This window comes from Gobius niger (assembly GCF_951799975.1).
Source record: "Gobius niger genome assembly, chromosome: 9".
Classification (NCBI taxonomy): Eukaryota; Metazoa; Chordata; class Actinopteri; order Gobiiformes; family Gobiidae; genus Gobius; species Gobius niger.
Window position 1 is genome coordinate 32,000,427 of NC_136860.1, and position 15,343 is coordinate 32,015,769.

General features: G+C 45.6%; 2 protein-coding genes across 2 annotated transcripts in view; both read left to right on the forward strand.

Moving 5' to 3' along the window:
- The window catches only part of LOC306968321 (uncharacterized protein), a gene marked incomplete at both ends in the record, with an annotated part of 48,974 nt that extends 33,637 nt beyond the window's left edge, over positions 1-15,337 (forward strand). The window contains 21 exons of the mRNA XM_079563664.1: positions 141-740; positions 926-1,519; positions 1,717-2,316; positions 2,502-3,095; positions 3,293-3,892; positions 4,078-4,671; positions 4,869-5,468; positions 5,654-6,247; positions 6,445-7,044; positions 7,230-7,823; positions 8,021-8,620; positions 8,806-9,399; positions 9,597-10,196; positions 10,382-10,975; positions 11,173-11,772; positions 11,958-12,551; positions 12,749-13,348; positions 13,534-14,127; positions 14,325-14,924; positions 15,110-15,273; positions 15,326-15,337. Of these exons, the coding sequence (XP_079419790.1) occupies positions 141-740; positions 926-1,519; positions 1,717-2,316; positions 2,502-3,095; positions 3,293-3,892; positions 4,078-4,671; positions 4,869-5,468; positions 5,654-6,247; positions 6,445-7,044; positions 7,230-7,823; positions 8,021-8,620; positions 8,806-9,399; positions 9,597-10,196; positions 10,382-10,975; positions 11,173-11,772; positions 11,958-12,551; positions 12,749-13,348; positions 13,534-14,127; positions 14,325-14,924; positions 15,110-15,273; positions 15,326-15,337 (11,522 nt within the window). The remainder of the gene's footprint in view (positions 1-140; positions 741-925; positions 1,520-1,716; positions 2,317-2,501; positions 3,096-3,292; positions 3,893-4,077; positions 4,672-4,868; positions 5,469-5,653; positions 6,248-6,444; positions 7,045-7,229; positions 7,824-8,020; positions 8,621-8,805; positions 9,400-9,596; positions 10,197-10,381; positions 10,976-11,172; positions 11,773-11,957; positions 12,552-12,748; positions 13,349-13,533; positions 14,128-14,324; positions 14,925-15,109; positions 15,274-15,325) is intronic.
- Positions 1-15,343, forward strand: part of LOC306968192 (collagen alpha-3(VI) chain-like) — a 107,960-nt gene that overhangs the window by 57,306 nt on the left and 35,311 nt on the right. The window lies entirely within an intron of this gene.

Here is a 15,343-nt window from a genome sequence, read left to right on the forward strand (position 1 = left end):
ATAGCTTCAGCATAGTCATTAGACACATTAGGACACCAGTAATTGCATGCTTCTTCTTGTAAGCATGGACCAACATGAATTTTCGTGGTAAACTGTTAAAAGTAAAAACTTGACATGTCTGATCATTCTCTGTTCTCTAGTGGTGAGACAAGAGGCAGGAAAAGATGTAGTGTTCTTGTTGGATGGATCTGATGGTACTAGGAACGATTTCCCAGCCATGCAAAGCTTTGTCCAGAGAATGGTAGAGACACTGAATGTGAATGACAACAGAGATCGTGTCTCAGTGGTTCAGTACAGCAGAGACCCCACCGTCCAGTTCTATCTGAACACTTACACAACAAAAGGAGATATCATGGCCACAATCAGAGGTTTGAGGCACAAAGGCGGAAGACCCCTCAACACTGGTGCAGCCCTCCAGTACTTGAGGGATAACGTCTTCACGGCCTCTGCTGGAAGCAGGCGCCAAGAAGGAGTGCCACAACTGCTGATATTGTTAAGTGGTGGAAGGTCTTTTGACAGTGTTGATGCACCAGCATCTGCGCTAAAACAGATGGGTGTTTTGACTTTTGCAATTGGAACCAGAAACACAGACACCACAGAAATGCAAAAGATTTCGCATGAGCCAAGTTATGCTCTCTCTGTGTCCGATTTCAATGACCTCCCCAATGTCCAGCAACAACTTCAGTCCTCTGTTGAGGCTGTGACTGTGGAGGCAGGCCCTGAATCACCAACTGTACCTGGTACGTTGACTAGCTCTGACTCAGATACCCTTGTAGATTTAATGGAAAGTTGATTTGCTAAAGAAATACGACAGTTATCCATAAAGGAGTAAAAATCAAAATGAGGTTCTAATGGGAACCAACTTTCCAAATTCGATACATTGATTGTGGCATTTGTTTTATATGTCTTACTGTTTTTTCCACAGTTGACAGTGCCAATAAGGATATAGTTTTCCTTCTGGACGGTTCTGATGGCACAAGGAATGGTTTCCCTGCCATGCGTGATTTTGTTGAGAAAATGGTGGAAAAACTCAATGTAGGCGAGAACAATGACCGTGTCTCTGTTGTCCAGTACAGCAGAGATGCAGATGTCAGTTTCTATCTGAACACACATGACACAAGAGATGCTGTTTTGGATGCAGTCAGAGGGCTGAGACACCGAGGAGGCAGACCCCTAAACACCGGGGCAGCCCTGGAATACGTCAGGGACAATGTCTTTACAAACTCCTCTGGGAGTAGGCGCCTGCAAGGCGTTCCACAGATGTTGATCCTACTAAATGGTGGAAGGTCTTATGACAATGTGGACACACCAGCTGCTGCTCTCAGAGACCAGGGCATCATTGGGCTTGGCATCGGATCAGGGAGGTCTGACAAAGCAGAGATGCAAAAGATAGCATATAACTCTAGTTATGCTCTGTCTGTGCCTGATTTCGCTGACCTCCCCAATGCCCAAGAGCAGCTCTCTTCTGTAATGGGGACAACGCTGGTGCGGGTCACACCTCTGACACCAACAGTAACTGGTAAGATTTTGACACAGCATTTTATTATAGTACGGTGCAAGGCAAGCTCAAGCCTGTATAGCTTCAGCATAGTCATTAGACACATTAGGACACCAGTAATTGCATGCTTCTTCTTGTAAGCATGGACCAACATGAATTTTCGTGGTAAACTGTTAAAAGTAAAAACTTGACATGTCTGATCATTCTCTGTTCTCTAGTGGTGAGACAAGAGGCAGGAAAAGATGTAGTGTTCTTGTTGGATGGATCTGATGGTACTAGGAACGATTTCCCAGCCATGCAAAGCTTTGTCCAGAGAATGGTAGAGACACTGAATGTGAATGACAACAGAGATCGTGTCTCAGTGGTTCAGTACAGCAGAGACCCCACCGTCCAGTTCTATCTGAACACTTACACAACAAAAGGAGATATCATGGCCACAATCAGAGGTTTGAGGCACAAAGGCGGAAGACCCCTCAACACTGGTGCAGCCCTCCAGTACTTGAGGGATAACGTCTTCACGGCCTCTGCTGGAAGCAGGCGCCAAGAAGGAGTGCCACAACTGCTGATATTGTTAAGTGGTGGAAGGTCTTTTGACAGTGTTGATGCACCAGCATCTGCGCTAAAACAGATGGGTGTTTTGACTTTTGCAATTGGAACCAGAAACACAGACACCACAGAAATGCAAAAGATTTCGCATGAGCCAAGTTGTGCTCTCTCTGTGTCCGATTTCAATGACCTCCCCAATGTCCAGCAACAACTTCAGTCCTCTGTTGAGGCTGTGACTGTGGAGGCAGGCCCTGAATCACCAACTGTACCTGGTACGTTGACTAGCTCTGACTCAGATACCCTTGTAGATTTAATGGAAAGTTGATTTGCTAAAGAAATACGACAGTTATCCATAAAGGAGTAAAAATCAAAATGAGGTTCTAATGGGAACCAACTTTCCAAATTCGATACATTGATTGTGGCATTTGTTTTATATGTCTTACTGTTTTTTCCACAGTTGACAGTGCCAATAAGGATATAGTTTTCCTTCTGGACGGTTCTGATGGCACAAGGAATGGTTTCCCTGCCATGCGTGATTTTGTTGAGAAAATGGTGGAAAAACTCAATGTAGGCGAGAACAATGACCGCGTCTCTGTTGTCCAGTACAGCAGAGATGCAGATGTCAGTTTCTATCTGAACACACATGACACAAGAGATGCTGTTTTGGATGCAGTCAGAGGGCTGAGACACCGAGGAGGCAGACCCCTAAACACCGGGGCAGCCCTGGAATACGTCAGGGACAATGTCTTTACAAACTCCTCTGGGAGTAGGCGCCTGCAAGGCGTTCCACAGATGTTGATCCTACTAAATGGTGGAAGGTCTTATGACAATGTGGACACACCAGCTGCTGCTCTCAGAGACCAGGGCATCATTGTGCTTGGCATCGGAGCAGGGAGGTCTGACAAAGCAGAGATGCAAAAGATAGCATATAACTCTAGTTATGCTCTGTCTGTGCCTGATTTCGCTGACCTCCCCAATGCCCAAGAGCAGCTCTCTTCTGTAATGGGGACAACGCTGGTGCGGGTCACACCTCTGACACCAACAGTAACTGGTAAGATTTTGACACAGCATTTTATTATAGTACGGTGCAAGGCAAGCTCAAGCCTGTATAGCTTCAGCATAGTCATTAGACACATTAGGACACCAGTAATTGCATGCTTCTTCTTGTAAGCATGGACCAACATGAATTTTCGTGGTAAACTGTTAAAAGTAAAAACTTGACATGTCTGATCATTCTCTGTTCTCTAGTGGTGAGACAAGAGGCAGGAAAAGATGTAGTGTTCTTGTTGGATGGATCTGATGGTACTAGGAACGATTTCCCAGCCATGCAAAGCTTTGTCCAGAGAATGGTAGAGACACTGAATGTGAATGACAACAGAGATCGTGTCTCAGTGGTTCAGTACAGCAGAGACCCCACCGTCCAGTTCTATCTGAACACTTACACAACAAAAGGAGATATCATGGCCACAATCAGAGGTTTGAGGCACAAAGGCGGAAGACCCCTCAACACTGGTGCAGCCCTCCAGTACTTGAGGGATAACGTCTTCACGGCCTCTGCTGGAAGCAGGCGCCAAGAAGGAGTGCCACAACTGCTGATATTGTTAAGTGGTGGAAGGTCTTTTGACAGTGTTGATGCACCAGCATCTGCGCTAAAACAGATGGGTGTTTTGACTTTTGCAATTGGAACCAGAAACACAGACACCACAGAAATGCAAAAGATTTCGCATGAGCCAAGTTATGCTCTCTCTGTGTCCGATTTCAATGACCTCCCCAATGTCCAGCAACAACTTCAGTCCTCTGTTGAGGCTGTGATTGTGGAGGCAGGCCCTGAATCACCAACTGTACCTGGTACGTTGACTAGCTCTGACTCAGATACCCTTGTAGATTTAATGGAAAGTTGATTTGCTAAAGAAATACGACAGTTATCCATAAAGGAGTAAAAATCAAAATGAGGTTCTAATGGGAACCAACTTTCCAAATTCGATACATTGATTGTGGCATTTGTTTTATATGTCTTACTGTTTTTTCCACAGTTGACAGTGCCAATAAGGATATAGTTTTCCTTCTGGACGGTTCTGATGGCACAAGGAATGGTTTCCCTGCCATGCGTGATTTTGTTGAGAAAATGGTGGAAAAACTCAATGTAGGCGAGAACAATGACCGTGTCTCTGTTGTCCAGTACAGCAGAGATGCAGATGTCAGTTTCTATCTGAACACACATGACACAAGAGATGATGTTTTGGATGCAGTCAGAGGGCTGAGACACCGTGGAGGCAGACCCCTAAACACCGGGGCAGCCCTGGAATACGTCAGGGACAATGTCTTTACAAACTCCTCTGGGAGTAGGCGCCTGCAAGGCGTTCCACAGATGTTGATCCTACTAAATGGTGGAAGGTCTTATGACAATGTGGACACACCAGCTGCTGCTCTCAGAGACCAGGGCATCATTGTGCTTGGCATCGGAGCAGGGAGGTCTGACAAAGCAGAGATGCAAAAGATAGCATATAACTCTAGTTATGCTCTGTCTGTGCCTGATTTCGCTGACCTCCCCAATGCCCAAGAGCAGCTCTCTTCTGTAATGGGGACAACGCTGGTGCGGGTCACACCTCTGACACCAACAGTAACTGGTAAGATTTTGACACAGCATTTTATTATAGTACGGTGCAAGGCAAGCTCAAGCCTGTATAGCTTCAGCATAGTCATTAGACACATTAGGACACCAGTAATTGCATGCTTCTTCTTGTAAGCATGGACCAACATGAATTTTCGTGGTAAACTGTTAAAAGTAAAAACTTGACATGTCTGATCATTCTCTGTTCTCTAGTGGTGAGACAAGAGGCAGGAAAAGATGTAGTGTTCTTGTTGGATGGATCTGATGGTACTAGGAACGATTTCCCAGCCATGCAAAGCTTTGTCCAGAGAATGGTAGAGACACTGAATGTGAATGACAACAGAGATCGTGTCTCAGTGGTTCAGTACAGCAGAGACCCCACCGTCCAGTTCTATCTGAACACTTACACAACAAAAGGAGATATCATGGCCACAATCAGAGGTTTGAGGCACAAAGGCGGAAGACCCCTCAACACTGGTGCAGCCCTCCAGTACTTGAGGGATAACGTCTTCACGGCCTCTGCTGGAAGCAGGCGCCAAGAAGGAGTGCCACAACTGCTGATATTGTTAAGTGGTGGAAGGTCTTTTGACAGTGTTGATGCACCAGCATCTGCGCTAAAACAGATGGGTGTTTTGACTTTTGCAATTGGAACCAGAAACACAGACACCACAGAAATGCAAAAGATTTCGCATGAGCCAAGTTATGCTCTCTCTGTGTCCGATTTCAATGACCTCCCCAATGTCCAGCAACAACTTCAGTCCTCTGTTGAGGCTGTGATTGTGGAGGCAGGCCCTGAATCACCAACTGTACCTGGTACGTTGACTAGCTCTGACTCAGATACCCTTGTAGATTTAATGGAAAGTTGATTTGCTAAAGAAATACGACAGTAATCCATAAAGGAGTAAAAATCAAAATGAGGTTCTAATGGGAACCAACTTTCCAAATTCGATACATTGATTGTGGCATTTGTTTTATATGTCTTACTGTTTTTTCCACAGTTGACAGTGCCAATAAGGATATAGTTTTCCTTCTGGACGGTTCTGATGGCACAAGGAATGGTTTCCCTGCCATGCGTGATTTTGTTGAGAAAATGGTGGAAAAACTCAATGTAGGCGAGAACAATGACCGTGTCTCTGTTGTCCAGTACAGCAGAGATGCAGATGTCAGTTTCTATCTGAACACACATGACACAAGAGATGATGTTTTGGATGCAGTCAGAGGGCTGAGACACCGAGGAGGCAGACCCCTAAACACCGGGGCAGCCCTGGAATACGTCAGGGACAATGTCTTTACAAACTCCTCTGGGAGTAGGCGCCTGCAAGGCGTTCCACAGATGTTGATCCTACTAAATGGTGGAAGGTCTTATGACAATGTGGACACACCAGCTGCTGCTCTCAGAGACCAGGGCATCATTGTGCTTGGCATCGGAGCAGGGAGGTCTGACAAAGCAGAGATGCAAAAGATAGCATATAACTCTAGTTATGCTCTGTCTGTGCCTGATTTCGCTGACCTCCCCAATGCCCAAGAGCAGCTCTCTTCTGTAATGGGGACAACGCTGGTGCGGGTCACACCTCTGACACCAACAGTAACTGGTAAGATTTTGACACAGCATTTTATTATAGTACGGTGCAAGGCAAGCTCAAGCCTGTATAGCTTCAGCATAGTCATTAGACACATTAGGACACCAGTAATTGCATGCTTCTTCTTGTAAGCATGGACCAACATGAATTTTCGTGGTAAACTGTTAAAAGTAAAAACTTGACATGTCTGATCATTCTCTGTTCTCTAGTGGTGAGACAAGAGGCAGGAAAAGATGTAGTGTTCTTGTTGGATGGATCTGATGGTACTAGGAACGATTTCCCAGCCATGCAAAGCTTTGTCCAGAGAATGGTAGAGACACTGAATGTGAATGACAACAGAGATCGTGTCTCAGTGGTTCAGTACAGCAGAGACCCCACCGTCCAGTTCTATCTGAACACTTACACAACAAAAGGAGATATCATGGCCACAATCAGAGGTTTGAGGCACAAAGGCGGAAGACCCCTCAACACTGGTGCAGCCCTCCAGTACTTGAGGGATAACGTCTTCACGGCCTCTGCTGGAAGCAGGCGCCAAGAAGGAGTGCCACAACTGCTGATATTGTTAAGTGGTGGAAGGTCTTTTGACAGTGTTGATGCACCAGCATCTGCGCTAAAACAGATGGGTGTTTTGACTTTTGCAATTGGAACCAGAAACACAGACACCACAGAAATGCAAAAGATTTCGCATGAGCCAAGTTATGCTCTCTCTGTGTCCGATTTCAATGACCTCCCCAATGTCCAGCAACAACTTCAGTCCTCTGTTGAGGCTGTGATTGTGGAGGCAGGCTCTGAATCACCAACTGTACCTGGTACGTTGACTAGCTCTGACTCAGATACCCTTGGAGATTTAATGGAAAGTTGATTTGCTGGAGAAATACGACAGTTATCCATAAAGGAGTAAAAATCAAAATGAGGTTCTAATGGGAACCAACTTTCCAAATTCGATTCATTGATTGTGGCATTTGTTTTATATGTCTTATTTTTTTTTCCACAGTTGACAGTGCCAATAAGGATATAGTTTTCCTTCTGGACGGTTCTGATGGCACAAGGAATGGTTTCCCTGCCATGCGTGATTTTGTTGAGAAAATGGTGGAAAAACTCAATGTAGGCGAGAACAATGACCGTGTCTCTGTTGTCCAGTACAGCAGAGATGCAGATGTCAGTTTCTATCTGAACACACATGACACAAGAGATGATGTTTTGGATGCAGTCAGAGGGCTGAGACACCGAGGAGGCAGACCCCTAAACACCGGGGCAGCCCTGGAATACGTCAGGGACAATGTCTTTACAAACTCCTCTGGGAGTAGGCGCCTGCAAGGCGTTCCACAGATGTTGATCCTACTAAATGGTGGAAGGTCTTATGACAATGTGGACACACCAGCTGCTGCTCTCAGAGACCAGGGCATCATTGTGCTTGGCATCGGAGCAGGGAGGTCTGACAAAGCAGAGATGCAAAAGATAGCATATAACTCTAGTTATGCTCTGTCTGTGCCTGATTTCGCTGACCTCCCCAATGCCCAAGAGCAGCTCTCTGCTGTAATGGGGACAATGCTGGTGCGGGTCACACCTCTGACACCAACAGTAACTGGTAAGATTTTGACACAGCATTTTATTATAGTACGGTGCAAGGCAAGCTCAAGCCTGTATAGCTTCAGCATAGTCATTAGACACATTAGGACACCAGTAATTGCATGCTTCTTCTTGTAAGCATGGACCAACATGAATTTTCGTGGTAAACTGTTAAAAGTAAAAACTTGACATGTCTGATCATTCTCTGTTCTCTAGTGGTGAGACAAGAGGCAGGAAAAGATGTTGTGTTCTTGTTGGATGGATCTGATGGTACTAGGAACGATTTCCCAGCCATGCAAAGCTTTGTCCAGAGAATGGTAGAGACACTGAATGTGAATGACAACAGAGATCGTGTCTCAGTGGTTCAGTACAGCAGAGACCCCACCGTCCAGTTCTATCTGAACACTTACACAACAAAAGGAGATATCATGGCCACAATCAGAGGTTTGAGGCACAAAGGCGGAAGACCCCTCAACACTGGTGCAGCCCTCCAGTACTTGAGGGATAACGTCTTCACGGCCTCTGCTGGAAGCAGGCGCCAAGAAGGAGTGCCACAACTGCTGATATTGTTAAGTGGTGGAAGGTCTTTTGACAGTGTTGATGCACCAGCATCTGCGCTAAAACAGATGGGTGTTTTGACTTTTGCAATTGGAACCAGAAACACAGACACCACAGAAATGCAAAAGATTTCGCATGAGCCAAGTTATGCTCTCTCTGTGTCCGATTTCAATGACCTCCCCAATGTCCAGCAACAACTTCAGTCCTCTGTTGAGGCTGTGATTGTGGAGGCAGGCCCTGAATCACCAACTGTACCTGGTACGTTGACTAGCTCTGACTCAGATACCCTTGTAGATTTAATGGAAAGTTGATTTGCTAAAGAAATACGACAGTAATCCATAAAGGAGTAAAAATCAAAATGAGGTTCTAATGGGAACCAACTTTCCAAATTCGATACATTGATTGTGGCATTTGTTTTATATGTCTTACTGTTTTTTCCACAGTTGACAGTGCCAATAAGGATATAGTTTTCCTTCTGGACGGTTCTGATGGCACAAGGAATGGTTTCCCTGCCATGCGTGATTTTGTTGAGAAAATGGTGGAAAAACTCAATGTAGGCGAGAACAATGACCGTGTCTCTGTTGTCCAGTACAGCAGAGATGCAGATGTCAGTTTCTATCTGAACACACATGACACAAGAGATGATGTTTTGGATGCAGTCAGAGGGCTGAGACACCGAGGAGGCAGACCCCTAAACACCGGGGCAGCCCTGGAATACGTCAGGGACAATATCTTTACAAACTCCTCTGGGAGTAGGCGCCTGCAAGGCGTTCCACAGATGTTGATCCTACTAAATGGTGGAAGGTCTTATGACAATGTGGACACACCAGCTGCTGCTCTCAGAGACCAGGGCATCATTGTGCTTGGCATCGGAGCAGGGAGGTCTGACAAAGCAGAGATGCAAAAGATAGCATATAACTCTAGTTATGCTCTGTCTGTGCCTGATTTCGCTGACCTCCCCAATGCCCAAGAGCAGCTCTCTTCTGTAATGGGGACAACGCTGGTGCGGGTCACACCTCTGACACCAACAGTAACTGGTAAGATTTTGACACAGCATTTTATTATAGTACGGTGCAAGGCAAGCTCAAGCCTGTATAGCTTCAGCATAGTCATTAGACACATTAGGACACCAGTAATTGCATGCTTCTTCTTGTAAGCATGGACCAACATGAATTTTCGTGGTAAACTGTTAAAAGTAAAAACTTGACATGTCTGATCATTCTCTGTTCTCTAGTGGTGAGACAAGAGGCAGGAAAAGATGTAGTGTTCTTGTTGGATGGATCTGATGGTACTAGGAACGATTTCCCAGCCATGCAAAGCTTTGTCCAGAGAATGGTAGAGACACTGAATGTGAATGACAACAGAGATCGTGTCTCAGTGGTTCAGTACAGCAGAGACCCCACCGTCCAGTTCTATCTGAACACTTACACAACAAAAGGAGATATCATGGCCACAATCAGAGGTTTGAGGCACAAAGGCGGAAGACCCCTCAACACTGGTGCAGCCCTCCAGTACTTGAGGGATAACGTCTTCACGGCCTCTGCTGGAAGCAGGCGCCAAGAAGGAGTGCCACAACTGCTGATATTGTTAAGTGGTGGAAGGTCTTTTGACAGTGTTGATGCACCAGCATCTGCGCTAAAACAGATGGGTGTTTTGACTTTTGCAATTGGAACCAGAAACACAGACACCACAGAAATGCAAAAGATTTCGCATGAGCCAAGTTATGCTCTCTCTGTGTCCGATTTCAATGACCTCCCCAATGTCCAGCAACAACTTCAGTCCTCTGTTGAGGCTGTGATTGTGGAGGCAGGCTCTGAATCACCAACTGTACCTGGTACGTTGACTAGCTCTGACTCAGATACCCTTGGAGATTTAATGGAAAGTTGATTTGCTGGAGAAATACGACAGTTATCCATAACGGAGTAAAAATCAAAATGAGGTTCTAATGGGAACCAACTTTCCAAATTCGATTCATTGATTGTGGCATTTGTTTTATATGTCTTACTGTTTTTTCCACAGTTGACAGTGCCAATAAGGATATAGTTTTCCTTCTGGACGGTTCTGATGGCACAAGGAATGGTTTCCCTGCCATGCGTGATTTTGTTGAGAAAATGGTGGAAAAACTCAATGTAGGCGAGAACAATGACCGTGTCTCTGTTGTCCAGTACAGCAGAGATGCAGATGTCAGTTTCTATCTGAACACACATGACACAAGAGATGATGTTTTGGATGCAGTCAGAGGGCTGAGACACCGAGGAGGCAGACCCCTAAACACCGGGGCAGCCCTGGAATACGTCAGGGACAATGTCTTTACAAACTCCTCTGGGAGTAGGCGCCTGCAAGGCGTTCCACAGATGTTGATCCTACTAAATGGTGGAAGGTCTTATGACAATGTGGACACACCAGCTGCTGCTCTCAGAGACCAGGGCATCATTGTGCTTGGCATCGGAGCAGGGAGGTCTGACAAAGCAGAGATGCAAAAGATAGCATATAACTCTAGTTATGCTCTGTCTGTGCCTGATTTCGCTGACCTCCCCAATGCCCAAGAGCAGCTCTCTTCTGTAATGGGGACAATGCTGGTGCGGGTCACACCTCTGACACCAACAGTAACTGGTAAGATTTTGACACAGCATTTTATTATAGTACGGTGCAAGGCAAGCTCAAGCCTGTATAGCTTCAGCATAGTCATTAGACACATTAGGACACCAGTAATTGCATGCTTCTTCTTGTAAGCATGGACCAACATGAATTTTCGTGGTAAACTGTTAAAAGTAAAAACTTGACATGTCTGATCATTCTCTGTTCTCTAGTGGTGAGACAAGAGGCAGGAAAAGATGTTGTGTTCTTGTTGGATGGATCTGATGGTACTAGGAACGATTTCCCAGCCATGCAAAGCTTTGTCCAGAGAATGGTAGAGACACTGAATGTGAATGACAACAGAGATCGTGTCTCAGTGGTTCAGTACAGCAGAGACCCCACCGTCCAGTTCTATCTGAACACTTACACAACAAAAGGAGATATCATGGCCACAATCAGAGGTTTGAGGCACAAAGGCGGAAGACCCCTCAACACTGGTGCAGCCCTCCAGTACTTGAGGGATAACGTCTTCACGGCCTCTGCTGGAAGCAGGCGCCAAGAAGGAGTGCCACAACTGCTGATATTGTTAAGTGGTGGAAGGTCTTTTGACAGTGTTGATGCACCAGCATCTGCGCTAAAACAGATGGGTGTTTTGACTTTTGCAATTGGAACCAGAAACACAGACACCACAGAAATGCAAAAGATTTCGCATGAGCCAAGTTATGCTCTCTCTGTGTCCGATTTCAATGACCTCCCCAATGTCCAGCAACAACTTCAGTCCTCTGTTGAGGCTGTGATTGTGGAGGCAGGCCCTGAATCACCAACTGTACCTGGTACGTTGACTAGCTCTGACTCAGATACCCTTGTAGATTTAATGGAAAGTTGATTTGCTAAAGAAATACGACAGTAATCCATAAAGGAGTAAAAATCAAAATGAGGTTCTAATGGGAACCAACTTTCCAAATTCGATACATTGATTGTGGCATTTGTTTTATATGTCTTACTGTTTTTTCCACAGTTGACAGTGCCAATAAGGATATAGTTTTCCTTCTGGACGGTTCTGATGGCACAAGGAATGGTTTCCCTGCCATGCGTGATTTTGTTGAGAAAATGGTGGAAAAACTCAATGTAGGCGAGAACAATGACCGTGTCTCTGTTGTCCAGTACAGCAGAGATGCAGATGTCAGTTTCTATCTGAACACACATGACACAAGAGATGATGTTTTGGATGCAGTCAGAGGGCTGAGACACCGAGGAGGCAGACCCCTAAACACCGGGGCAGCCCTGGAATACGTCAGGGACAATATCTTTACAAACTCCTCTGGGAGTAGGCGCCTGCAAGGCGTTCCACAGATGTTGATCCTACTAAATGGTGGAAGGTCTTATGACAATGTGGACACACCAGCTGCTGCTCTCAGAGACCAGGGCATCATTGTGCTTGGCATCGGAGCAGGGAGGTCTGACAAAGCAGAGATGCAAAAGATAGCATATAACTCTAGTTATGCTCTGTCTGTGCCTGATTTCGCTGACCTCCCCAATGCCCAAGAGCAGCTCTCTTCTGTAATGGGGACAACGCTGGTGCGGGTCACACCTCTGACACCAACAGTAACTGGTAAGATTTTGACACAGCATTTTATTATAGTACGGTGCAAGGCAAGCTCAAGCCTGTATAGCTTCAGCATAGTCATTAGACACATTAGGACACCAGTAATTGCATGCTTCTTCTTGTAAGCATGGACCAACATGAATTTTCGTGGTAAACTGTTAAAAGTAAAAACTTGACATGTCTGATCATTCTCTGTTCTCTAGTGGTGAGACAAGAGGCAGGAAAAGATGTAGTGTTCTTGTTGGATGGATCTGATGGTACTAGGAACGATTTCCCAGCCATGCAAAGCTTTGTCCAGAGAATGGTAGAGACACTGAATGTGAATGACAACAGAGATCGTGTCTCAGTGGTTCAGTACAGCAGAGACCCCACCGTCCAGTTCTATCTGAACACTTACACAACAAAAGGAGATATCATGGCCACAATCAGAGGTTTGAGGCACAAAGGCGGAAGACCCCTCAACACTGGTGCAGCCCTCCAGTACTTGAGGGATAACGTCTTCACGGCCTCTGCTGGAAGCAGGCGCCAAGAAGGAGTGCCACAACTGCTGATATTGTTAAGTGGTGGAAGGTCTTTTGACAGTGTTGATGCACCAGCATCTGCGCTAAAACAGATGGGTGTTTTGACTTTTGCAATTGGAACCAGAAACACAGACACCACAGAAATGCAAAAGATTTCGCATGAGCCAAGTTATGCTCTCTCTGTGTCCGATTTCAATGACCTCCCCAATGTCCAGCAACAACTTCAGTCCTCTGTTGAGGCTGTGATTGTGGAGGCAGGCTCTGAATCACCAACTGTACCTGGTACGTTGACTAGCTCTGACTCAGATACCCTTGGAGATTTAATGGAAAGTTGATTTGCTGGAGAAATACGACAGTTATCCATAAAGGAGTAAAAATCAAAATGAGGTTCTAATGGGAACCAACTTTCCAAATTCGATTCATTGATTGTGGCATTTGTTTTATATGTCTTACTGTTTTTTCCACAGTTGACAGTGCCAATAAGGATATAGTTTTCCTTCTGGACGGTTCTGATGGCACAAGGAATGGTTTCCCTGCCATGCGTGATTTTGTTGAGAAAATGGTGGAAAAACTCAATGTAGGCGAGAACAATGACCGTGTCTCTGTTGTCCAGTACAGCAGAGATGCAGATGTCAGTTTCTATCTGAACACACATGACACAAGAGATGATGTTTTGGATGCAGTCAGAGGGCTGAGACACCGAGGAGGCAGACCCCTAAACACCGGGGCAGCCCTGGAATACGTCAGGGACAATGTCTTTACAAACTCCTCTGGGAGTAGGCGCCTGCAAGGCGTTCCACAGATGTTGATCCTACTAAATGGTGGAAGGTCTTATGACAATGTGGACACACCAGCTGCTGCTCTCAGAGACCAGGGCATCATTGTGCTTGGCATCGGAGCAGGGAGGTCTGACAAAGCAGAGATGCAAAAGATAGCATATAACTCTAGTTATGCTCTGTCTGTGCCTGATTTCGCTGACCTCCCCAATGCCCAAGAGCAGCTCTCTTCTGTAATGGGGACAACGCTGGTGCGGGTCACACCTCTGACACCAACAGTAACTGGTAAGATTTTGACACAGCATTTTATTATAGTACGGTGCAAGGCAAGCTCAAGCCTGTATAGCTTCAGCATAGTCATTAGACACATTAGGACACCAGTAATTGCATGCTTCTTCTTGTAAGCATGGACCAACATGAATTTTCGTGGTAAACTGTTAAAAGTAAAAACTTGACATGTCTGATCATTCTCTGTTCTCTAGTGGTGAGACAAGAGGCAGGAAAAGATGTAGTGTTCTTGTTGGATGGATCTGATGGTACTAGGAACGATTTCCCAGCCATGCAAAGCTTTGTCCAGAGAATGGTAGAGACACTGAATGTGAATGACAACAGAGATCGTGTCTCAGTGGTTCAGTACAGCAGAGACCCCACCGTCCAGTTCTATCTGAACACTTACACAACAAAAGGAGATATCATGGCCACAATCAGAGGTTTGAGGCACAAAGGCGGAAGACCCCTCAACACTGGTGCAGCCCTCCAGTACTTGAGGGATAACGTCTTCACGGCCTCTGCTGGAAGCAGGCGCCAAGAAGGAGTGCCACAACTGCTGATATTGTTAAGTGGTGGAAGGTCTTTTGACAGTGTTGATGCACCAGCATCTGCGCTAAAACAGATGGGTGTTTTGACTTTTGCAATTGGAACCAGAAACACAGACACCACAGAAATGCAAAAGATTTCGCATGAGCCAAGTTATGCTCTCTCTGTGTCCGATTTCAATGACCTCCCCAATGTCCAGCAACAACTTCAGTCCTCTGTTGAGGCTGTGATTGTGGAGGCAGGCCCTGAATCACCAACTGTACCTGGTACGTTGACTAGCTCTGACTCAGATACCCTTGGAGATTTAATGGAAAGTTGATTTGCTAAAGAAATACGACAGTTATCCATAAAGGAGTAAAAATCAAAATGAGGTTCTAATGGGAACCAACTTTCCAAATTCGATACATTGATTGTGGCATTTGTTTTATATGTCTTACTGTTTGTTCCACAGTTGACAGTGCCAATAAGGATATAGTTTTCCTTCTGGACGGTTCTGATGGCACAAGGAATGGTTTCCCTGCCATGCGTGTTTTTGTTGAGAAAATGGTGGAAAAACTCAATGTAGGCGAGAACAATGACCGTGTCTCTGTTGTCCAGTACAGCAGAGATGCAGATGTCAGTTTCTATCTGAACACACATGACACAAGAGATGATGTTTTGGATGCAGTCAGAGGGCTGAGACACC